General features: G+C 40.5%; 1 protein-coding gene across 1 annotated transcript in view; it reads left to right on the top strand.

Annotated features, from left to right (window-relative positions):
• Positions 1-17,980, top strand: part of LOC130085412 (SH3 and multiple ankyrin repeat domains protein 2-like) — an 87,525-nt gene extending 69,545 nt beyond the window's left edge. The window contains exons 2-5 of the mRNA XM_056251159.1: positions 2,502-2,705; positions 15,555-15,626; positions 17,796-17,835; positions 17,955-17,980. Of these exons, the coding sequence (XP_056107134.1) occupies positions 2,502-2,705; positions 15,555-15,626; positions 17,796-17,835; positions 17,955-17,980 (342 nt within the window). The remainder of the gene's footprint in view (positions 1-2,501; positions 2,706-15,554; positions 15,627-17,795; positions 17,836-17,954) is intronic.
• The last annotated feature ends 6,754 nt before the right edge of the window (positions 17,981-24,734 follow it).

Consider the following 24,734-nt stretch of genomic DNA (forward strand, 5'->3'; position numbering starts at 1 on the left):
TATGCAAGTAATGCGACGTACTGCTGATATTTATTTACGCTACGCCATGACGCACTACGCTACTTCTGACGTCACATGTTGCGTAAGTTGCGCTTTAGGGGCAAGTAGACTGCATATGGCCGTTTGGCCGGAAGCTAGAATTTTACTCTGTAACGTGTTAAATATGAAGTAACATAAGGCAGCAACGTAAAATGTGAAAAAAAGTAGGGGTTTGAATACATTCGCAAGCAATTTCACAAACACACACACACACACTTAGTTTTCTTAATTTGTGAAAATACACAAATACACTTGGCCCAACCTAAATCGAAATTGATTCTCGGCTCTGCTTTTATTGATAATTTTTTTAATTTTGTTTGTGGTGTCTATAGGTTCTTGTCAGAAAGAAGTATATAAGTGTGATGTGAGATTATTGTTTTATTGTATTGAAGCGTCAGTTCCATTTGCATGTTGAATAGAGGGTTGTCGTCTGGCAGCGGCCTGGTTTACCTCTTGTTCTGAGTTTAAATAGAGCTGAATGTGCTCTATTTTCCTGTCAGCGTGAGCGAAGATAAACACAGAAAAGAGTGATGAAATTTAAGATTGAAAATCAAGAGGAACAACCGCGGTGGAGGCTGTTGTTATCCCCGGGAAAACAGAATGAAACGCTGGCTTAACTTTGGGGGAATTCTGCAGACAATTACAAGTTTCTGAGACCCTTTTCTTTTTATGTATGTGTGTGTGTGTGTGTGTGTGTGTGTGTGTGTGTGTGTGTGTGTGTGTGTGTGTGTGTGTGTGTGTGTGTGTGTGTGTGTGTGTGTGTGTGTGTGTGTGTGTGTGTGTGTGTGTGTGTGTGTGTGTGTGTGTGCGTACGTGCGTGCGTGCGTGTGTGTGTGTGTGTTTCAGACTGATGTCCTCTCTCCTCCCCATCTTTGTCTCCTTAATGTTGGGCTCTCTGGTAAAATAAACGCAGTAGACAAGAGTTCAAAGCTGCATTTGATGTTGTATTTGCTGAGAGGAGAAGTGAACAAAAGAGCTGAAAGCCTCTCTCGCTCCTGCTTTCTCTCTCTGTGGTCTGCTGGTCTCTGACTCTCTGCCTCTAGTAATTACAGCGTTGTGGAAAGGGCAGTGACCGTGTGTTATTAGGAATGACCATGGCCCAATTTTTTTTTTGTAGAAATTTTTACCTAGAGATGCACCGATTACAATTTTCTAGGCCGATTCCGATTTTTCAAAGTTTGACCTGCCGATACCGATTTTAGCCGATTTGGGCACTTTTGTGTGAAATCATATTTATTTTGTCCATCAAAAGTGTACTTTCACTTTAATTGAGCGTCCGGTATTTTCGTATTATAATTGTTAGTGGCAATATATTTATAATAATGATAATAATTATTATTATTATTTACTATTATCAGAGAGGGGCACAATACATTTTGAGACAAAAGGGGCAGATTAAACAGATGGAAGTATGTACCTCAGTGTGTACTTTTAATGTTTAAATGGTGTAATATTTGTGAATTGTATTTATCCATTTTCTCGCAAGTACCTTCAAGGTTACTCTCTGGTGCTGTGCACTTGCCGCGAGGGCCCGCCCACACGCTGTTATGATTGGCTTTGGGTTTTTATTGATTTGACACATCTCGTCGGGTCGCATCTGGTGTGGACAGGCGAATTGCTAAATCGCATGGTTAGGACACGGTGTAAATCTTCGTTGTTGATTTTGGGGGAAAAGCTCCACAAAGTAACAACACAGTAATCTTAGGAGAGGACAAAGAAAGGAAGAGACTATTAAGAAAGATTTCTGGAGAGATGAGAAAATGTTGATAGTGCCACATGCAGAAGTACCTCCAAAGACATTGATATCATCACAAAAAAAAATATTTATACAGATAAGTTATTATATTCATTTTCAACAAATATTCATCCAATATAAATCATATTTAAAAATAAATCAACAAGGTGTCAAAAAGTTACCATGGAAAACTTAGTTTCCACAAAAATAAAAGCTACTAATAGTTACTGTATTTACTATATAAAAAAGAACAAAGCAATAAGTCAAGAGAAATTTCAAATAATGCTGTTCTTTTTAAAATTACTATTTATCTCAGAATTAAAAAAAAAATCATCATTGTTTAAACAAAAAAAAATAAGCAGCTGTTTTCAAAATTGATAATGATAAATAGAAATGTTTCTCGAGCTCCAAATAAGCATATTCGAATGACTTCTGAAGGATCATGTGACACTGAAGACTAGAGTAATATCTACAAAAAATTAAGCTTTGACATCACAAGAATAAAATACATTTGAAAATATATTACAATACCAATCAATTATTTTAATATTTCACAATATTGCTGCTTTTACTGTATTTTTGATTAAATAAATGCAGCTTTGGTGAGCCTTTTTTTTTTTCAAAAACTTAACATCTTACAAACCCCATGCTTTTAAACAAAGGATAATGGATTGCATAATGGATTTTTTTATGACTTTTTACGTCTGTCTTTGCGTTTTCTCCACAGAAATGCATGAAATTTAACCTGGAGTCACCTATCTGGTTGTCTAAACAACAAATCCTCTGCACACTCAACCAGAGCCTGAAAGATGTGTTAAATTACGGACTCTTCCAGCCTGCGTACAACGGCAAAGCTGGAAAGTTCCTGGATGAGCAGCGCACACTGAAAGAATACCCACTTCCTGCCATCCCTCCTGTCCCGTACCTTGAGGTGAGGGCTTCTCTCTGACCTTACTCATGGAGCAGACCACAGTCTGTCGTGGTCATGTTGTAAACTATTCCACTGCACATCCATTTTCTGCTCAGCTCATTCATTGTTCTCTTTCTACTAGTTTTGGCACTGCTCTCTTTTACTTTTCTCTCTCATTTCATCCTCTTAATGGTCTTTTCCTGTGATTGGCTGAGGGAATGTGACACTAGTATTTGATACAGAACCTATGGCTGTGTTTTACACTTTTGGCTTAGTGTTATGCACAAAAACATACACACATTCACAGGATTAAGTACGAGAGCTGTATTGATTGGGATACAGTGTTTGACAGACGGGTAGATTAAATCTATGTTGGTCCCATATCAGTTATCAGGCGAAATTAGAAATTGGTAAGAGTTTACAGTAAGGTTCCATTTGTTAACATTAGTTAATTACGTTAGTTAACACGAACTGACAATGAAAAATACGTGTAAAGCATTTATTGATCTTAGTTCATGTTAATTCCAACATTTAATAAAACACTATTAAAGTCAAAAGTATCTGTAAATATTATTTAATGGACCTGACCTAATATGAGCTAGCCTGGTAATACCAGACTCTGCTACTTCACTTTGCTTCGTAGACAGAGTCTGGAATGGCATAATAGAGAAGTGTTTTCTCTCTCGCTAGGGGGCGCTTGTCTGAAGTTTAAAACCATTGGTTACCCGTAAGCCAATCAGATACGTTTATTTATGACGTATGTTATGTGCCAACACAGCCGCATCGAACCACAGACATCATGCATCGAACTCAAATCTATGATCGAACTTCCACTGTAAACCTGCTGTAAACACTTGATGATGCGAGCGAAATACCGGAGTGAACATGGCTGTAAACGACTTTTGCAGATTATGCGAAGTTAATCTACGCATCCACGGTACAATCAGGGCCTCTAAACTGATATTTGACAGTAGAGAGAAACAAAAAAATATTTGCAGCCAACTGTCAAAGTTAGGATTAGTTCTGTTAAACACAGCTCTTTGTTCATCTCGAGTCTGTCGGAAATGCTGGAACTTAATTGCAAGATTACAGCATGTCATGGCAATATTTAAGACCTGGAAAAGAAAGGAGACACTGACCTGTCAAAAGGCTCCCCAGTTTCTCGCTGACGATCGGTAATAGTTGATAAATTAAACTTTTCCCAAAGGGAGTAGGGCCACAACATCACCTCCATTCAAAATGTTTAATACACACTCTTCTTGTTCGGGCTTCAGTTTGCTAATGCCGGGAATATTCTCCACAGCAGAGCGAATTGCCTCCGAGTCTCCATATCCGCGGTCGTTTTCGACTTCCCTGACCTAACCTTAAACTCGGCGCTTAGCGACTACGTCACGGCTTTCAGCCCGCCCTCTGTTCGTTGATTGGCCCGGCTGTTTTCAGGCCGGAAGAAAACGGATAGATAGGCCGCTGTCTCAGACTGAGAACAGAAGCGAAATGAAATTGAGCGGAAGTACGAAGTCTGACGTAGTCAGGCTAAATATAAGCTAAGGAACGGATTTATATTTATTTACTCATGTTAACTTATATTATTGAATACTGTAGCAAATATTTTGCTCATTGCATTAACTATTGTAACTAGGGGTGCGCCAAAATATCGATATGGCGATATCTCACGATATTTACTCCCGCGATCGATTCTCGATGCGCTCTTGCCAAGTATCGATCTTAAAAGCCGTTATAAAACGCTCTATTCATTATCCCCGTTGACTGGATTTGACTAGCTTTCATGAGGCACACACGCAAAGTCTCTCGCTCTCTCCCTCTCTGCCGTGCTATGTATGTTATGCGCGCAGTAGGCTGTTCTGTCTCGCATGCGCGCTCTAGATTCTGGGAGATTTGAACTAATTTGCGGGCATCAGGGAGACGCTATCATTATGCGGGAGACTCCCGGAACTTCCGGGAGACTTGGGATGTCTGGCTTTGCAAAAGTCCGCAAAACGGGAAACACGACCACATGTACAGACACCTCACGCGGCATCACCCGGAGCTCTGTGAGAAAGCCGTGGTTGGTGCTGGCTCGAAGCCGACACACCCCGGCGTAAACATTTTTATTACTACTGATTGCAGCAATGTTACACTAAAATAGTGTCTGTGACTGTTTTGTTGCAACTGATAAGACACAAGTTGTTTTTGTTATTGTGTTTCATCCCAAAAAATAAATGGAGATTAATTTTCCTAATTAAAAAAAAAATTGTATTTCTTAAAAACATGATATATTGTGAGTTATTACTGATAATATGTCGATTATCGCAGTATCGCCATATCGTGATATTATCGGTATCGTGAACAATGTATCGCATATCGTATCGTATCGTGAAGTACCCAGCGATTCCCAGCCCTAATTGTTACCTAGTTGGCAAAATGTTTCAGTCAGTGTTGGATATGTATATTCGATTCGTATTGATATATTTGAGAATACTAAGTAGTTTAAGCCCTACGTAGAGGGTCATACCCATGGGCGTCAGTTTGGTTTGAAATGTGGGGGGGACAGAGACGCATTCGGAAGGGCATTTTCAAAAGTGCTGGGTACAATGACGCGTTCATTCTTTTTTCTCTTTCGCGCAGGTCATGGTTTGAAAGACGCCGATGTCCTGTAGCTTACTGATTTAAATAAATAAAAATGTATACAAAGATGTGATGATGTCCGACCAAAAATGTGATGGTACTTTGGGTTTAAATTTAATATTATATTAAGATCTAATATAATGTTGTTAGTATCGTGAATTTTTACGTGAATATATATATATAGATCCGCCTGCGATGCGTATGTACTGTAATGGTCCAGTGGCAGAATTTTTGCCAAGCGTGTCGGAGGTTGAGGGTTCTAATCCGCACTCGTATAGTTTTTTTCCCCACATCAAAACCGATAATTGTATATCAAGAATCTTGATATACTTTATCACTGATAAACATTATCGGTTTTGATGAGGGGGAAAAAAAACTATACGAGTGCGGATTAGAACCCTCAGAAGCAGGGACACGTTTGTGTGCATTTTGAATTGTGATTTCTCTGGAACGAATAGAATCTCTGCAACGGATTGAAGCGCGCGTCCGAGTGAAGACAACACATTTCAGCGCTAGATCGCCTCTTATTTAACAAATGAATTAAACGAATGCTGCTAGTTAACTAGAGATTTTTTATTTGTATTGGTACATCCGTGACGCGAGATGTTTCAAAAGTGGTGGGGACAATATCGACCCTGGCAAAAAGTGGTGGGGACATGTCCCACCCGTCCCCCCCGTAAATGACGCCTATGGTCATACCCCCAAATCCCTCCATAATTCATACCCTGTTCTTGAGGCACACTATGTGCACCAGTAAAATAAAAGCTTGGCTTGCTTACAGTGTGTTCAGCAGATCTCTTTTTTTCACCCTGCCTTCTTGAGTATATCTCCATTGTTCCATCCTCTTCTGTCAGCCTGTGTGGTCAGGAATACTCCGATTATCATTTCACCTGATTTATCATTCCAATTTTGACTTTTGTGGGGCTGCATTTGAGCGAGAGAGCAAACAAGAGTTGGCTTCTGAAAAATGGCCTCTCCATATTTCTGCTGTGAGCCGATAAATGACAGAAAGAAATCATTTCCTTTATGCAGTTAGGCTCTTTCTGAATTTGTTGCTGCACTAAATTTATTACAAATGTCTCCTAGGTGCCATAAACCATGACAAGCATGAATTAATGTCTCAACCCGTTTGCCATCAGTTAAAGACACACATCTATATAAGCCTCTAAATATGTTTGACTGTGTTATAGACTTACTGACATAACCTACAAATCCTCTCCAGTCAAGCAGCACAGCATTATGTCCTAACCAGGTGTGATGCAATAGTAACTAAAATACCATCCATCCGTTATATCTATTTCATTTTGTAAAGTGACTTTGAGTTTTTGAGTGACTTTGTAGCAATGCACTATATAAAATGTATGTATTTATATGTATATATGTATGATATGAATTTATATATGTACTGTATATAAATATAATTTTAAAATAATGGAGACTTAAGTAAACTTATGTCAAACTAACATCAATTAAGTTTCCAATTTCAAGTAATCTCCAGTCCACACAAATTTCAGCCAATCAGAAAATATTTGATTACAGTCGTGCTCAAAAGTTTAGAGAATCTGCAAAATGTTAATTATTTTAACAAAATACGAGGGATCATACAAAATGCACGTTATTTTGTATTTAGTATGGTCCTGAATAAAATATTTTACATAAAAGATGATTACATATAGTCCACAAGACAACAAAAAGCTGAATTTATAAAAATGAAATCAAGAATCAAGGGTATGTAAACTTTTGAACGGGGTGTTCAAAAGTTTACAAACCCTTGATTCTTAATACTGTGTGTCGTTACCTGGATGATCCACAACGTGTTTTTTTTTTTTTTTTTTTTTTTTTTTTTTTTTTGATGGTTGTTCTTGAGTCCCTTGTTTGTCCTGAACAGTTAAACTGCCCAATGTTCTTCAGAAAAATCCTTCAGGTCCTGAAAATTCTTCAGTTTTTCATCTTTTGCATATTTGAACCCTTTCCAGTAGTGACTGTAGGATTTTGAGATCCATCTTTTCACACTGAAGTCAATTGAGGGACTCAAACACTATTTAAAAAAAAACTATTTAAAAAGGTTCAAACATTCACTGGTGCTCCAGAAGGAAACACGATGCATTAAGAAAACCTTTGAACAGGATGAAGATATCCTAAATGTTCTTATTTTGTTTAAACATAAAAAAATTATAATTTAGTACTTCCCTTCGGAAGCAACAGAAGTTACATGCATACATGTTTCCTGGAAGACAAATTAAATACAATTTACCTTCAAATACCTTGATCTTCAAATTCAAAAAGTTTTCACCCCCCGGCCACCAAAACACCGTTGTCGTGTAAATGAATGGCCAAAGTGGATAAAAAGTTAAGATTTCAGATTTTAGTTGAAACCGGTGTTGTGTAAATGGCTCCTGAAATTTTGGATCCACGGCCAGGCAACTCCCTGGATCTTAATCCCATAGAGAACCTGTGGTCAATCCTCAAAAGACGAGTGGACAAGCAAAATCCCTTAACCATCAGTCAGGATTTGCCCCATAGCTGATATCCAGCATGCCAGAGCGAATGGCAGAGGTTATGAAGAACAAGGGTTAACACTGTAAATATTGACTCTCATATATTGAATGTTTTTGCCAATAATAGCCTTTAAAATTTATGAAATGCATGTCATTGTTTTCCAGTATACCACTGAAACATGTGGAAAATTATACAAATACTGAAGCAAGTAGCAAACTTTTCAAAACACAACATTTATGTCACTGACAATACTGTTGGCCACAGCTTTAGACTCTTTGTCTGGTAAAAAGCAAAACTGTCTACCATGAGTGATATACCATGTGTGTAAACAGAAGGGGAGGCGTTGTGTTTGTGTGTATGTGTGCGTTTCATCATTTCCCAATGCAACCCTCTGCACGTGAGCTCTCCACAATCGTTTATTGTGCTGTCATTGCTCCTGGCTGAGCGTTGGCACACTTCATATGGTTCAGGCACCATCACTACACAGCAGAAGGTCCATCGACACACCAGCGGGTCTATAGATCTGCCACATGCTGGCCTCCCAAACACCCCTTGTGAACAGAGCCCTCGTGGGTTTGCTAGAGAGACTCATAGATTGAGGGATGGGGATGGGGGAATGTCTGTATGGTCAGATCTTAATGGAGGAGAGCGTTGGAGCTGTGGGTGTTCGCCCTGCCCTCTTCACGGGCACATGGATTTGTGTACAGCATTAACTTTTGCAGCTCAAAGTCATGGCTGTTTTGCAGTGATGTTTTGCATTATGGTGTTGTAGTTGGTGTCGTGCTTTGGAATTGATGGCGCTGAGGTGCAGGACAGACGAATTTTGGGTAGTGCTGAGAATTATAGTGTCGGCTCGCTTGTACTGCTACTGCCCACAGCCAGAGAGATGCGTAGCGCAGCAGCGGGATCCTGTGGTGAGTTCTGATCGTGTAAGAACTATTCACTCTTGTTGTTTGTTAGCTTTTGACATGTTTTCTGTTTTATCATGACATTTTGACCTGGTTGTTCCTGAGGCGTTTGTAATGGCCTTGAGTTTGACAGCGATACATTACTTTGAGTTTCCAGTCTGTTTCTTAAACTTTGCTTTTGTTGTCATGGTTGAAATGCTGGGTTTTTTTTCTCTTTCACCCCTTAGCTCAAGAGGATTGTTTTCTATCAGTTATCTTGGTATTTAAAGGGATAGTTTTTTAACTTGCCCTCAAATCTGTATGACCTACAGATCAGTGGCGATTTCTTTAAGACTGCAAGGGAAGCTCAGCTTCCCCTATAATGTCAAAAATTAAAGGTCAAATGTGTACTATTGTGTTAACATTTTATTGACTAAAAATGCGTTAGAACACGGTCATCTCGAAGACGAGTTCGTTTAGAATAAGCTACATATAGCCAGGGCTGGACTGGCCATCGGGCATACCGGGCATTTGCCCGGTGGGCCGACGTGCTTTGTGGGCCGATACATCTCATACATAATTTTTTTTTTTTTTTTTTTTTGTCTGAACGGCCCATAAAACTCGTACATCGGCGGCCCATTGCGTTTAGTTTTGTTTAATTGGCGGCTCTGGGATCTTTGTGCCGGTGTAATGCATTGGACAAAAAAGTCAGCGTAGGTTTTTCTTTTTCTCACAGACCGGCACATGATGAAACGCGTAAATAAGCAGCCCATTGGTTATTTTCTTGATTGACACTGGGCTGGTCCAATCACATCTTTAAACTCCTCCCCCTCTGAGCTCTGAGTGAGCGAGCAGTGTCAGTGTGTATCTGTCAAAATAGTCAGAGCGATGGAGAAGAAACGCAAGGAATGTGCAGAGAAATAGCGTGAAAAAAGAAACTTCAAAGGCCCTTCAAGTGTCTGAGGAGGATAGTGAGGAGGATAAGGAGAGAGATGAGTGAGTGCAGAGAACTGTGGTAAGCAGAACTAGGCTACTGTCACAACACTTATGGTGTGTTCACACCGAACGCGAATAGAGCGTCAAATGCGCGGCTATCGCGTTTAGTTAGACGCTTGAACATTCGCTCGAGTTCACATTTTTCAACTTGCGCGGAAGACATTCGCGGCAAACGCGTCGCACAATTCGCGTCATTCGCAACGCCCGGCGCGAATGATGCGTCTATTCGCGTCTTTGCATTGACTTTGTATGTAATCTACTCGCCCAAATAATTAAATTCGCGTTCGGTGTGAACACACCATTAGGCTATGTAGGAACCCACTACCCAGTTACGCATTATTTACACATCTGCATATTTGACGAATACGCATTTGATTAGAATTGTAATGAGTAATGAGTTTGTAAACCATATTTTTCTTCAAAATAAAAGCTCGATGCCGTTTCCGTCAAAATAAAAGATCATGTGCTTATCTCTGTATAGAAATTAGTACGAAACTATTTATGAAAGTTGCTTTTATTTTTCAGTGCATTTGTTTTACAACACATGGCTATTACTGTCATGGGATTAATATTATAACTATTATTATGTAGTAGTATAATGTAGACAGACACTATATCACAACTAAAAGAGTTTTGAGTTTTTCTTTGTTCAATTTGCACACTGAATATGGGTTGGAGCTCTTTATTTTTAATTCTCAAAGTGCACCAGATTGATGAATTTAACATTAAAAAGCACAAAATGTTCTTACGGGGGAGCATGCCCCCGAACCCCCCTAGAGGGACAAAGGTGCACTCAGCACAGATTTCCCAAAATCCTGTGGGAAAAACCGGTATTGCTATCCCAGCTTATAGCTTTCTTTAGGATTCATCACTGTGTGGAGTATAGTTCAACTTAGTAGTTATTTTCATCGGTTAACTCTTACTCACTCCTATTCACTTATGGCATTAGTGGTTTTAATAGGAGTTGGTATACATATTCAAGGGCGTGCAAAGTTCGGTTGTGTTATATAGTGGGCCAGTCTGGGCCAAAATGCCCGGGCCGATTTTTTGTCCCAGTCCAGCCCTGCATATAGCAGGTCGGCTGACTCGATCTCCTTCTCGGTTTGTGTGTGGGGATTCGGACATGCGTGCTCCGCGTGTTTGTTTTCTGTTGTGAGCGCACAGAATAAGCTTATGGTCGTTCTCATGCGTAACGTTCTGTTCAGTGTGTTGTGTTTTGTGTAGCGCACGGTTCGTGTTTACATCGGCCGCGTGCTTTCATGTCATGTTTTGTCTTTTGCTGTGTAGCACAGCTTGTGTTTTACACTAGCTGTGTGCTTTCATGTTGTCATGTTCTGTGGGGACACGTGGCTTATGAGTGTTCTCATTGTTCTTCATGTCTCATTTTGTGTGGGCACAATTGCTTGTAATTTGTTTTACTGGCCATGTGTTTGTGTTTTTGTCATGTTTGGTGTGAGCACATGGCTTATCATGTGTTTTCCTTGTGCCATGTGCTCTCCTGTAGATTGTGTCGACTCCCATCTTGTTTCCTGATTATTAGTTATTTTGCCCCACCTGTCCTCCCTCGTTACCTGCCTGTTTTGCTCCCCATTTATTCTCCTTGTCCTGTGCTGGTTCGTAGTTTTTGTTTGTATTTTTTTATTTTTATTAATAAAATAAAATCAACTCTGAATCTGAGTCCTCGCTCTTTTCACCATCCCCGCACCTGACAGTCGAGTAAAAAAAAGAAAAGAAAAAAAAAAGAGCTTCCTCTTCCTCCGCCACTGCTACAGATTGAAATTTTAGTCGTTATTCACTGAAATCCAGATGTTCGCCCAGCTATCCTTGGCACATTTATTCACGGAAAAAATGTGAACACATTGAATTAAATGTGAGATTTTGAAGTAGAAAGACTGAAATACCATTTATTTTAATATAAAACACAATTAATCTTAACTTTTATTTTATTTTATTTATTTATTATTTTATTTTGACACATGACTTCAGAAGTCATGGAAATAAAGCATTACATTATACCATTAAGCATTATACCAACATTATATGGTCTACTGTCATGGGGCCTTTTTGACCTTTAGGTTCTGAAAGCTCCCTCTCCATGCATTCATTGCAATTGCATGGAAAAGAGTGATCAACACCCATCCAAGACAAAATAGTTGCACATGTTTGCATTGACACATGCATGATTAAATGAGCGAAGTATCCCTTTAAGAGCGAAGTGTATATTTTTTTTGATGGTTTCGAAAATACTTTCTCCTAAGTTATAGCCTGGCAAGCCAGACCCACATCAAGATGTTGGGTCTGGGAACTCACCATTGGCAGAGTTCAATCCGAGGGGCGGGATAAACAGTTGTCTTTCAAATTCCCTCTGCACGCAATAGCTACAACCAAACAGAGCAATTTCCCACCAGCGGAGCTAGTTAATAGATTAAACTTTTGCCTTATCTGGTCGGCAAAACTACGAACACATCTTCCTTTTTTAAGAATGACGTAAGTGCCGTTCTTTGTTCTTTTCTCAAAGAAAAGCTTAACCCCAAGTCCTCCAGAGTCGCGGCCAAAGCCGATTCGAAAGACCCCTGTTCGCCAGCAGCAGCAGCCATTCTTTGTTTTCAAGTAGCAGTGAACCGTCGCAACTCTGTCGTCATTATGTTAAGCTCGCCCGCCGACTCTATACACGATGTGATTGACCTGACCAGAGTTTGGTTTTTCTAGCTCGCAAGCCAACGGAGAGTTGCTAGACCACCCTGGCTGCAAACTAAAATTTGCTGCCGCTAGGGTGCGTCTAGATTTCTAGATTTTTGACAAACAGATTGGTGCAGTTGTTAAGACTAGCTTTTTCCAGCTAAGGCTCCTCAGTAAGGTGAATTCATCCCTGTCCCGTGCTGATCTAGAAAAAGCCATTCATGCCTTTATCAGCTCAAGGCTGGATTACTGTAATGCCCTCTATACTGGGCTTAACCAATCACTTTTTAACTGTCTTCAGGTGGTTCAAAACGCAGCAGCGCGTCTACTTACCAATACCCATAAACGCTCACACATCACCCCCGTTCTTTGCTTACTTCACTGGCTCCCGGTACGGTCTAGGGTGGAGTATAAGGTTTTGATGTTTGTTTTTAAGGCCATCAATGGTCTGGCCCCGGCATACCTTTCCGAGCTGGTCACTGTATACCAACTTGCCAGAACCCTCCGCTCCTCTCAGAACACCACTTTGATTATCCCTAAGTTTAGATGTTCAAATTTTGGAGGTCGATCTTTTGCCATCCAGGGACCTACTTTGTGGAATGCCTTACCCTACTCCCCTTCGTAACATAACTGTGTTGAGTGTTTTTAAATCACAGTTGAAAACGTTTCTTTTCAGGAAGGCTTTCAACATGTAACCTGTAGTTGTTGTGTTAGCTATTTTGTTTTAACTGCTTAAATTAGTTTTAATTTGCAACTTTTATGTACTGCTGTCTTTTTTGTGTGTTTTATGGAAAGCGCTTTGTGCTCCTTTCTGGTTGTTGAAATGGCGCTATATAAATAAAAATTTAATTTAATTTAATTGAATAGGCTACCTAAGTTAATGATCAGAGACCATTGTAAGTACAACATTTGTAAGTTGACTTCATGAAGAATATAAAAGTAGCATAGTGGGACTTTAAACTTTTTGCTCTATTTCTTTAGCTGATATGCTTTAGCGACATGTAAAACTTTCGGCTCAATCAATGATGTGAGTTTAGGGCTATGGAAGCAGTCATTATTTTAGTGATTTTTGCTTATTTGGTGCCCCTTGTGGTGTAAAAATGACAGACTTCACCTTTCATCCCCAAAGCCTGTGCATTCCTTTTAACAATAACTGCTGCTAGTCTAGTTAAAATTTTAACGTTTGCAAGTTATTGCTTTTATACTTTAAAGCACATTTCACATGTATAGAATTGAGTAAAATCTACTTAACTAAGTTACGTAAGATTAACAAAGATAATAAGTAAACTTAACTTGGCAAGTTACGGTTTGTTGAGTAACTTCTACTTACTCATTTGAAGCGTACTTTGCAATTCTCTGTTTCAAGTACATTTTACTCACTCTTTGTTTGTAAAATTTACTCAAACAATGCAGCACTAGATTAAGACATGCTTTTAAAGCGTATGGTTTACTTGGAAACATTTAATTAAAAAAAAACCCTGTAGATTTCTTGTTAGCTACACTTTGTAAGACAACATATCTACACAATAAAGGAAGTACTCAACTGAACACAGAGACCACAGTACACAAATAACGGTAACAATCAGTGGATAGTTTTTGAGTATGAATGGGACATTTTGAGTAGAAAATGAACTCCAGATTTCCCAAAACAGCAAGTTACTGAACCTAACAACAAAAGCGATAAAACAGTGTAAATGCATCTAGAAAACAATTAGATGGCGGCAACGACTGTCTTTATGATTGAGTCAGTCAGTAAAGACTTTTATACTGAAAGGACTGAAACTTGTGAACACGGAAAAGCAAGACCAATGCGACCTGTGGGCGCAACCAAAAAACTTTTTATAAGTCTAACTTTTGAGATTTTAAATAACTAGAGATGGAACTTTTTGTACACCACGTACAAACCACTGAAATCAGTTGATAAATGTATTTTTTTTTTTAATCATTCAGAAAAACCGCAGCTCACCGTTTACTTGCATTTGATTACAGTGCAGTCTTGCCCTCCGCAAAATGGCGGACGCGTTGACGTAGCGCAGCAACGTTCCAAAGCAGCCAATAGGGCGTCTATGTATTTATTATGTCTATGGGCGCAACTGACAAATGGATTGCCTGTAAGGGCACAGGAAAACCCCTTAACTCTTAAAAGGACAAGATAGCGCTGTGGACCATCAAACGGATTTTTTATTACAAATATAGGACTGACCTGAAGGAAAATGCTATATCTACTGTAAATGCAGGTACACTCATTTACTCAGTCTCTCACAATACTCTATAAGCTTCAATGGCTAATATCAATGAGAACATTATGTTTAAGTTGCTAAGAGTGGTTGCTAGGGGGTGTTGTGTAGTGATACATAGAACCGTTGGGTGAAGCGATCATAACCGTGTTTTATCCTAAATGAAACACTTTTGATAAATATAAATAACACTAAATGATTGAATATTGGGCAATAGTTTTAGTCAGAATTTTTAGTAATGGACATTTGGACAAATGGAAAGAGCCTGTATTATTTCTAAATTCTTTATAATATTGTAAGTAAAATATTATTAAATATTTTATATAATTATTTAATTTCTACTGGCTGATCTTCATCAACCCTTTATTTACCTAAAAATTCCATACAAGTACAAGTGTTCGATAATACTATTTCACTGTATATTGAAGTCTTACTATAGCTTTGTGTGAGTAACAGACTGAAGTCTTAATTCACTAATAATAATAAAAAAATAATAATAAAAAAAAAAAGAATTGCATGAACTTTAACCTTTCTTGACCCACAGGAAATTGATTCATTTTGAATTTGTTCGTTTTTTTACATTAATATTTAAGACAGAGACATTAAAGTAATTTGTCTGTTTTTATGTTGTAATTTTCTCACCTGTGCGTGTTTTAAAAGACTCTGCTGTCATGTTCCTCATGTTTTGCCTGAATATGCAGTTTGATGATTCACAGCAGGTTTTCTATTAGAGGACTGTGATCCTGAGTGCAGCTGTAATCTGATGTGCAGATGTTTAAGCAGCTCACAGTTATGATTACAGCAGTTCACACTCAAGCACAGTCTGTCTTCTTCCACTTAACAGTTTCAGCAAACATGGCTATAACTGAACGATGTTATAGAGAACTAAGATTGTGATATTAACAGCGCTTTAAGGCTAATCCATGCTGTGTGTTTTGTTTTGGCAGTTTCGCTACAAGAGGCGAGTGTACACACAGACCCACTTGGATGAAAAACAGCTGTCGAAACTTCACACTAAGGTAAGTGCTTTAGCCTCTTCCTTTTACCCACAATGCATCTGGCTGATCTGCTTTCACTATAGCCACATTTTATTTTATTTTTTTAAGTTCAGTGGCTATTAAAGTTCCTCTATGTCATTATTCGCTGTGATGGACTGTCCATCTGTCCAGGGGGCTTTTCCCTGCCTCTGGCCTAAGAAACTGGGATAGGCTCCAGCCCTATGACCCTAGAAGTTCGTGTGAATGATGAATGAATGTCATTGTTCAGGTTTAAATTCAAGTGATGTCACATGGTACCTGCTACTTTTCTCAACACTGGACCCAACAGTGATTACTTGAAGTGGATTTGTATCATTTTATAGGGAAATTTTAATTTGTTCTTCAGTGATAAATCATTCTAATTATTTGAATAATTATGCTTTTTAGCTGTACCAGTGTCTCAAATTAGATATCATATTTGCTGTCTTCACGACATGTCGTAATTGCCGTAAAACGAGATGACAACCAGTGACGTTTTGCTTGAAGCGGTTCACGTCCTTGAACTCGGAATTAGACATTTCTATGGCAACACTATCAACTGCATAATAAATCTGCAACAGTCAGGTGGTACAAGTCAGAGCTCTTTGAAAATTTGTAATTACGAATTTTACAAGGACGTGAACGACTTTTGCAAGTCAGAATCTCGTAATTATGGTAATTCTGACATGGTGTGACCACACCTACAATTCAGGTATAATAAATTAAGGTGATGCCACATCCCAAACAGCAAGATATTGTCGGCCCAGATCCGGCCCACACATCTGGGCCTTGTGGAATCCACGTGTACCAGATGTGGGCCGGATCTGGGCCGACACTATGTTGCTCCCTGGGATGGCACCTGTTACTTTTCTCAGCGCTGGTGGTTACATGAATGAGGATTTTTATATAATTTAAATTTTTTTTTGTTCTTCAGGGCGAAATCATTCTAATTAATAGATTTAAATAATTATGCTTTTTAGTTGTACCACTGTTTCAAATTAAACATCTAGAGATGAAAATAACCCTATGGATGATTCAGCTTTCTGACCCGCCTAGCGCCCTCTAGAGGAAGTTTGTCTCGTAGAAAATGGTTATTAGCTAGTCACATCTGCCACCCAATGGTTTCTGGAATGCTGAAGGTGTTGAGGTGTCATTGAGCTGTTTAAATAGAAGATGATGATGATGATGACATTGATGATGGCAGTAATCATGAGTAGCTTGAAGGTGTATGACATGACCGTAACCTCCTCTGCTATTCACAGATCAACAACACTTCTCATAAACACACACCGTAATGTGCCGCAATTACCAGCCAGTCCAATCAACTCCCCTCTCATCATGTTAATGCTGCTGTTTTTGGCCCGTCTGGCCTCAATGAACGAGATCTCTTCTCATCTCTCCAAGAGAGTCAGAGTTATGGCCTAAATCAAAATGAGCCATTAGCGCAATAAATGAAAATCAATGTTGGCTTCGTACCAATTTCGGCATCATCATGTCGGTTTGAATCCTCTATTCCATCCAATTAGACGAGAGCCTTTCTTTAGATGACACTGATAATACCACACGGCTGACGGCGTCACCCTGAGTGACCGTATTACTGCACTGAATGAAATGAAAAAGAATAATCCACACTAGTGCTTATTAAAGGGTTAGTTCACTGAGAAATTTTAATTCTGTCATCATTTGTTCACCGGTATTTCATTCTAATGATTTTCTTTCTTCAGTGGAACACAAGTGGACATTTTTAGCAGAATATTCATGCTGCACTATTGCATATAAAGTAGATGTTGATTTATACTGAGGGCTGTAACTTGCATAGACATTGAGGGGACATATGCAGTGAATATTCAGATTAGGGCTCGAACAATATGACTTTTCCAGTCCTTATCATTTTATCCTGAATATTTGTTTACATTGTGGCTGTCAAGCTCCAAAAATTACAAATAAGCATCATAAAAGTACCATTAAAAGACCAGAATTTAAGTTGTTATTCACTGATAATCTTTCCCTTAGTCCACCTGTGGTGAAAATCAAGCTTTTAATGTTGTATTTTCTGGCACTCTGAAGTGCTGCCTATGCTGATTTATCTTCCAATTCAGCAGGGCCAACGTAATTCACGGTTACTTTTCTGTCATTGTGGTTTTGTTGTTGTGAATTGTGGGTGCCATTTAGCTGCCGGACTGCGCCATCTCCTGCTCGCACAGGGGGGCTGGTGAGAGCCATAATCCGCTTATAAACTGACATTGTTTCATTTGTTGTACTGACCTCTCCTGCTGGGTAAACACAGATGATCAAACAGCCACAAATGCACGTGTGTGCACATGCTCTCAGATGAACGCAAACTCACGCACATGTGAACTGTCAATTTGTGGCGCAGCGGTGTGTGTTCAGGTCGAACATTAGCCTAGTTTTCAGTCATTCACTCTGTTTTTACTGAGCTGAGATGAAACCTAATGCACTGTATGTGGTTAGTAGAGCCTGGAGGCCAGAGACGGTCATATAACAGACGGTAGAAAGACGTCTTTCTTTAGCAGAGACAACAGACTCTCAGTGCTGAAGCAGCTGATGTTAATGTGGAACTGAGCAGTTATCATTGCATTACTGCGCTCATAAAGATGCATGCAGCTCGAACCCGACCAACCCCATCACAGTCTCACCTGAGCTGAATTACAGGGCTGGCAGGACACACTGCAGGCCCAGCTGTGTGTTAGCAAGTTCTGCTCTCCAGAGAATGACAGGAGAGGAAGACAACTAGAGCGTGTAGACAACAGCTTCCACGGATACACACACCTCACATTGTATTTGCATTAAGATTGTAGGCTTTTGTTGTGATGTTTCAATATGGACACCATTATGAACATGTACATTCGCCGTGTCAGATAGACATCAATAGCCAGGTTTCCATCCAAGGATTTTTTTTTTTAGTGCTTCAAAATGTTTAGCGATCTAGCTGATTGAAGTGCCATTTATCTATTAAAATTTCTCAAGTGTCCACAATCCTTTTCTGTTTAACTTTAGCGTATAAATTCTATATCAGTACTTCAAATATTGCAAAAATTAGTTTGGAAACACTTTTTGCCAAGAAATAGGGCTTTAACGCAAATACATGTTGTATCCCATGAAAGGATTAGCCTAGCAGCTTCCGTGTTTGTGGTGTTGCTCCCATTAAGGCACTGTTTCTCTGTAATGTTCAAAGGTGTATTAAATATATTATATGCATGTTATTACATTTTATATACAATTATTTTATTACTGTTGGTATATGTATGTTTAGAATAAGATGTTACCTCCCAAACATAATTCATCTTTATTTTTTTAATTTTGTCTAATATTTTTTTTTTCTTGATTACACATCTTAAAGGGATAGTTCACACAAAAATGAAATTTCTGTCAGTAATTTCTCACCCTCATGTCGTTCCAAACCCGCAAGACCGTTCATCTTTGGAACACAAATTAAGATATTTTTTTATTAAATCCGAGAGCTTTCTGAGATTCTGACCCCCCTATAGACTGCAATGTCATAACCACTTTCAAGGCCTAGAAAGGTAGTAAGAGTCCATGTGACTACAGTGGTTCTGAATATTGCGTGATGTTCAAGTAGTATTGATCTAAATAGTCTGTATAACGAAGTACAAAAAAAAAACCTATGACACTTGGTAATTTTATCATGTATACAATTTAATAATATATAATAAAGTTTTGTTTAAAAGGGATGAGGAAAATATAGCCTCTTGAAAAATCATTGCAGCTTATCAAAAATTAAAATAGGCCATCTATCAAATGAAAGAAGGCTGTTGGAGTTTCCGATGTTGACAAAAATAATGGTAAAATTGTTACGGAAGCAAACTCAAGAGATGGATAATGAAGTTAACAGGAGTTTATTGACAACAATGAGTGGTGACAGAATGTAGGTAAGTGATATGAACAAAGATACTTTGGAGAGCAGGCGATGAGTGGAATGGTTTATCTTACAGGTATAGAGACAGATCGTGGGTGAGACGGATGACTGGAACAAAGAACACTGAAGATGCTGGAAATGGAGATACTGGAGACAATGGAGATGGAGACGCTGGAGTATAGTCGTTATAGAATCAAGGTTAGCAATAACAGGGTAAGTAGTCCTCTTCAAATGAACGAGACCGGACAGTGAACTGAGGTGAAGAGTCTGTTTTTATAGTGGTGGTGAGGATGGTGATGATGAGGTGCAGGTGTGTGTGATTAGAACTCAGGTGAGGGAGTGTGCTGTGATTGGCTGGTGTGAGATCCTGGCTGATCTGTAACAGTAACCCCCCATTGGAACGTCGGATGGTTCCCCAGACCACGGGAACAGAGGTGGCTGGTAACCGAGTACGCACTGGAAAGGAGTGAGTCCAGTAGTTGGTTGGCAGAGAGGGTGTTTTGGGCGTACACGGCCCAGCCTAGGAAGTGGTTCTAAGAGTTCTGGTGGCCATGGCAGAAGGTTCGAGGGAAGCGACCAATCTCTCCGATCTTCCGCAAGGTTTGCCCGTTCGACTGCGGATGATATCCGGATAAGAGACTTATGGTCACACCTAGGAGGGAGAAGAATGCTTTCCAGACTTTGGAGATGAATTGTGGTCCACAGTCAGACATGATGTCTTCATGAATTCCATAATATCTAAAGATAATAATAATAATTTGTTCATTTTTATATAGCGCTTTTCTAGGTACTCAAAGCACTTCACATATGGAAGGGGGAATCTCCTCAACCACCACCAATGTCCAGATGTGGTTGAAGAGGAGTTCTGCTGTTTCCATTGCTGTGGGGAGTCCTTTGAGGAGAAGAAGTCAACAGGATTTGGAGAATCGATCAGTTATTACCAGGAAGCATGTATTACCATCAGAGGCTGGGAGATCTGTCATGAAGTCTACTTCTAGGTGTGACCATGGCCGGTTGGGAACGGGCAGCGGCAGAAGTTTGCCAGATGGTAGGTGGCAAGGATTCTTGGCCATGGCGCAGTCTGCACATCCTTGGACGAACCTTCTCACATCCTTGGCCATGTTAGGCCACCAGAAGCGATCTTTTAGCAGCGAGACGGTGTTATTGGCCCCTGGGTGGCCAGTGCCCTAAGTGAATCAGAGGTGTGCGTCATGCTCTGGTGACATACTGACGTACGGGGGGACAGCCCGACGGAGTAGCGTTGGAGGCATTGGAGGAGGTGATGGAATCTTCAGACCATTGGATAGGACTCACGATTATTTCACTTGGGAGGATGGATTCAGGCTCTTCGCTGACCTCTTCTGGAGCATAGAGACGGGAAAGAGTGTCAGCCTTCACATTCTTAGAGCCTGGACGATAGGAAATGGAAAAGTTAAATCGGGTAAAAAAATAAGGCCCAACGTGCCTGGCGGGGGTTAAGTTTCTTAGCTTCCTTTAGATACTGCAGGTTCTTGTGGTCGGTTATAACAGTGAGAGTAATTACTCTCCGCCGGGCTGAGTTTCTTGGAGTAGAAGGCACATGGATGGAGTTTGGCTGGGGTCCCCTGCTGCTGAGATAGCACAGCTCCTACCCCGTTGGTGGAGGTATCCACTTCTACGATTAAGGGTTTCTCGGGGTCTGGGTGGACAAGGAGCGGTGCACTAGTGAATTTCTCCTTCAGATGTTGAAAGGCTTCGTTGGCAGATGGTGACCAGGACAGAGAATTGGGCTTGTTTTTAGGAGGCTGGTGAGAGGATTGTTGATGGAGCTGTAGCCGTGGATGAACCGTCTGTAGAAATTGGCAAAGCCAAGGAAACGCTGGAGTTCTTTGATGGTGTATGGTGTGGGCCAGTTCTTGATGGTTTCCACCTTCCCCTCGTCCATCTGGATACCCGTGTCACTGATGTGGTAACCAAGGAACTGCACTGAGGGGTGGTGGAAGGAGCATTTCTCAGCCTTAAGGAACAGGTTGAATTCCCTCAGTCGTTTCAAGACCTCCGCAACAAGGTGGCGATGGTCGGCCATACTCTGGGAGTAGATGAGGATGTCATCTATGTAGACGAGGACAAATCGATGGAGATACTCCCGGGGCACCTCATGCATGAAGTCCTGTAATACGGAGGGGGCGTTTACCAGACCATACGGCATGACGAGATACTTGTAGTGTCCAGTAGGGGTCACAAAGGCGGTCTTCCACTCGTCCCCCTCACGTATCGGAGGTTGTACGCGCTGCGGAGGTCCAACTTGGTGAACACCTTAGCTCCACGGAGGTGTTCTAGTGCAACTGGGACGAGGGGAAGAGGATAGCGGAATTTGATGGTTATCTTGTTCATGGAGCAGTAATCAATACAAGGCTGCAAGCCTCCGTCCTTCTTGGGCACGAAGAAGAAACTCGAAGCAGCAGGGGACGTAGAAGGCGGATGTAACTTTGTTGGAGGGCCTCTTCTACATTCTCCTCCATGGCCTTCTGTTCGGGGAGTGATAAGGGATACATTTTCCCGTAGGGCACTGGTTCACCCGGCATCAGGTCGATGCCGCAGTCCCATGGCCGATGTGGAGGCAGCAGAGAGGGCTCTTTTAGGGCAGAAGACGTCACTGAAGGGGGCATAGCAGGTTGGGATGTCGACCTGCTTCTCGACGGGGCTCTCAATGGAGGTGGAGTTCACAGGCAGCACCTCGGCCAGAGCAGGACGAAGGCTTAGAGGGAAGCAATCAGGAAAGCACTTCCTGCCCCACTTCAGGACTTCGCCAGTTCTCCAGGAGATGATGGGATCATGCTGCACAAGCCATGGGCGCCCTAAGATCACCTCAGCAGGGGAATTCTCCAGAACCAAGAGGTGGATAGACTCTACGTGGAGTTGGCCAACCCGTAGCTCGATGGGACCAGTGCTGTTGCGAACATGCTTGCGGCACAGTGGTCGTCCAGTCACCGACTGGACCTGGTAGACTGTCTGGGTAGCGGTCGTCAGGAGGTGGAGTAGGCGGCAGAGGCTTCCGGAGATGAAATTCCCGGCTGACCCAGAGTCAAGGAGGGCGTGAACTGGGAGAGATACATTATCAGCAGCAAGAGTCACAGTGGTGGTGATTGGTTTTGAATTTGTGATGGGGTTCTTCAATACACTCACCATAGTACGTGGAGGACGAATGGGGCATCCGGAGATGATATGCCTCCCAGCACCGCAGGCACCTCTGCCCCTCTGTAAACAGTAGCCGTGTAGAGTCGATCTGCATGGGTTTATAAATTGGTTCTAGAGTGCTGAGGCTGGCGGAGGGAGTAGGACGGTACTTGACCCTGGTGCTCTTTGAGACACGACTGCATACGATTGGTGACGCGGGTAGATAGTTGGATGAAGAGTCCAATTGAGTCATCGCATGTAGCCGCACTCTGGGATCCAATCCCTGCCGGGTAGGTGGTGAGGAGCAAGCACTCATTCCAACCTTTGGCGGCTGCGAGGATACTTTGGAGAGCAGCCGATGAGTGGAATGGTTCTTCTTACAGGTATGGAGACAGATCGTGGGTGAGATGGATGACTGGAACGAAGAACACTGAAGACGCTGGAGATAGAGATACTGGAGACAATGGAGATGGAGACAATGGAGACGCTGGAGTATAGTCATTAGAGAATCAAGGTTAGTGATAACAGGGTTAGTGGTCCTCTTCGAATGAACGAGACCGGACAGTGAACTGAGGTGAAGAGTGTGTCTTTATAGTGGTGGTGATGATGAGGTGCAGGTGTGTGTGATTAGAAGAGGGAGTGCACTGTGATTGGCTGGTGTGAGAGCCTGGCGGATCTGTAACAAAAATACACTATATGTGATTTCTGTAGGCCTATTTAAAAAAATTAAAAATTGTCACGAATTAATGTCTTTTTTTATTGGTTTAGAAGCTGTCCTATTGGCTAAATGACAAATAAAAATCATAAACATGACTTGTAAATAAAATATTTTTAATAAATACAATTCATTAATTAATTTGTAATATAATTTTATCTCAAACAAATTAGGAAAATAAAGAGGGTTGAATCAAAAAAAAAAAGCTCTAACCGAATTTTAGAATTGTTATGTAGTGATAAGCATCAGGTAAGCTAATCTAGACCATTTAAAAATGTTAAATACAGAAGTAAAATGTTTAGGTTATATCGGCATCTGTCTCTGAAAAAAAAAAATCAATTTGATGATATTGAACTCTGAAACAAATAACTGTTTTGCTTTGAATTATCTGAATAAGCATTCTCAGCCACTTCAAACCTCAACTGGCTTGAATGCATATTAAAGGGTACTGTACGTTAAAGACTGATGCTATATGCAAAGACTAAATATTTCATTGTACCAATCTTTTAATTGACACATTTTGCATACAGGACAATGCTATATTGTAAAATGAGCTGCCATGTGTCCAAACTCATTGGCTTTGTGACACACAGGCAGTTACGAGTCCTGTCAGATAAGCTGCTCCACTTCACCATCGTCTTCTGATATTTCCTAATATTTCCTAAGTTAATAATATTAAAGTAGCACTTTGGATCAATTTGTATTGTGTTAAATGTGCTTTATAAATAAAGGTTGTTGTTGTTGTATTTTTATAACAGTAACTGGTGAGTTTAATTTGTCTCATTGCTATCTACAGTTTACAAATATTTGGGATGCGACAGATACGATATAATTTGCCACAATTATGTATGGAAACTCATAGGGCTGCCCCCAAATAGTCGACTAAATGTTAGTCGATATGAGTAGGGCTTGGTCGAATACATTTTCATTAGTCGGTTAGTCGCAAAAAAAAATCACGTGAAAAAATTACGCAATCAGGGGCTGCGCAGTCAGTGTATGACATCAAAGCAACGAGAGATCAACGAGATCTCGTGCCTCGCGGTATACCAAAGCGCACTTGTGGGAGAGGTGTCTGGCTGATGCTAATAATTATGTCAGGAAAAAAGTCCAAAGTGTGGGATCATTTTCAAAAGTCGAAGGACGACCCTAAAAAGGCTGTTTGCAAACTCTGCAGGCAAACATTTGCCTATCACTCATCAACATCGAATATGTCTTATCATTTAAAACATGTAAGTAGTTAACCACCACATGGCCCCTCGTTTTAACAATAAGGATATAAACACATTTGCGCTGTTAAGTTAAATCATATTCATGGTTTTTGACATGCATTTGTCTCTAGGCT

The sequence above is a fragment of the Rhinichthys klamathensis genome, unplaced genomic scaffold, assembly GCF_029890125.1.
Source record: "Rhinichthys klamathensis goyatoka isolate OS25496 unplaced genomic scaffold, OSU_Roscu_1.1 h1tg000078l_1, whole genome shotgun sequence".
NCBI classification, from domain to species: Eukaryota; Metazoa; Chordata; class Actinopteri; order Cypriniformes; family Leuciscidae; genus Rhinichthys; species Rhinichthys klamathensis.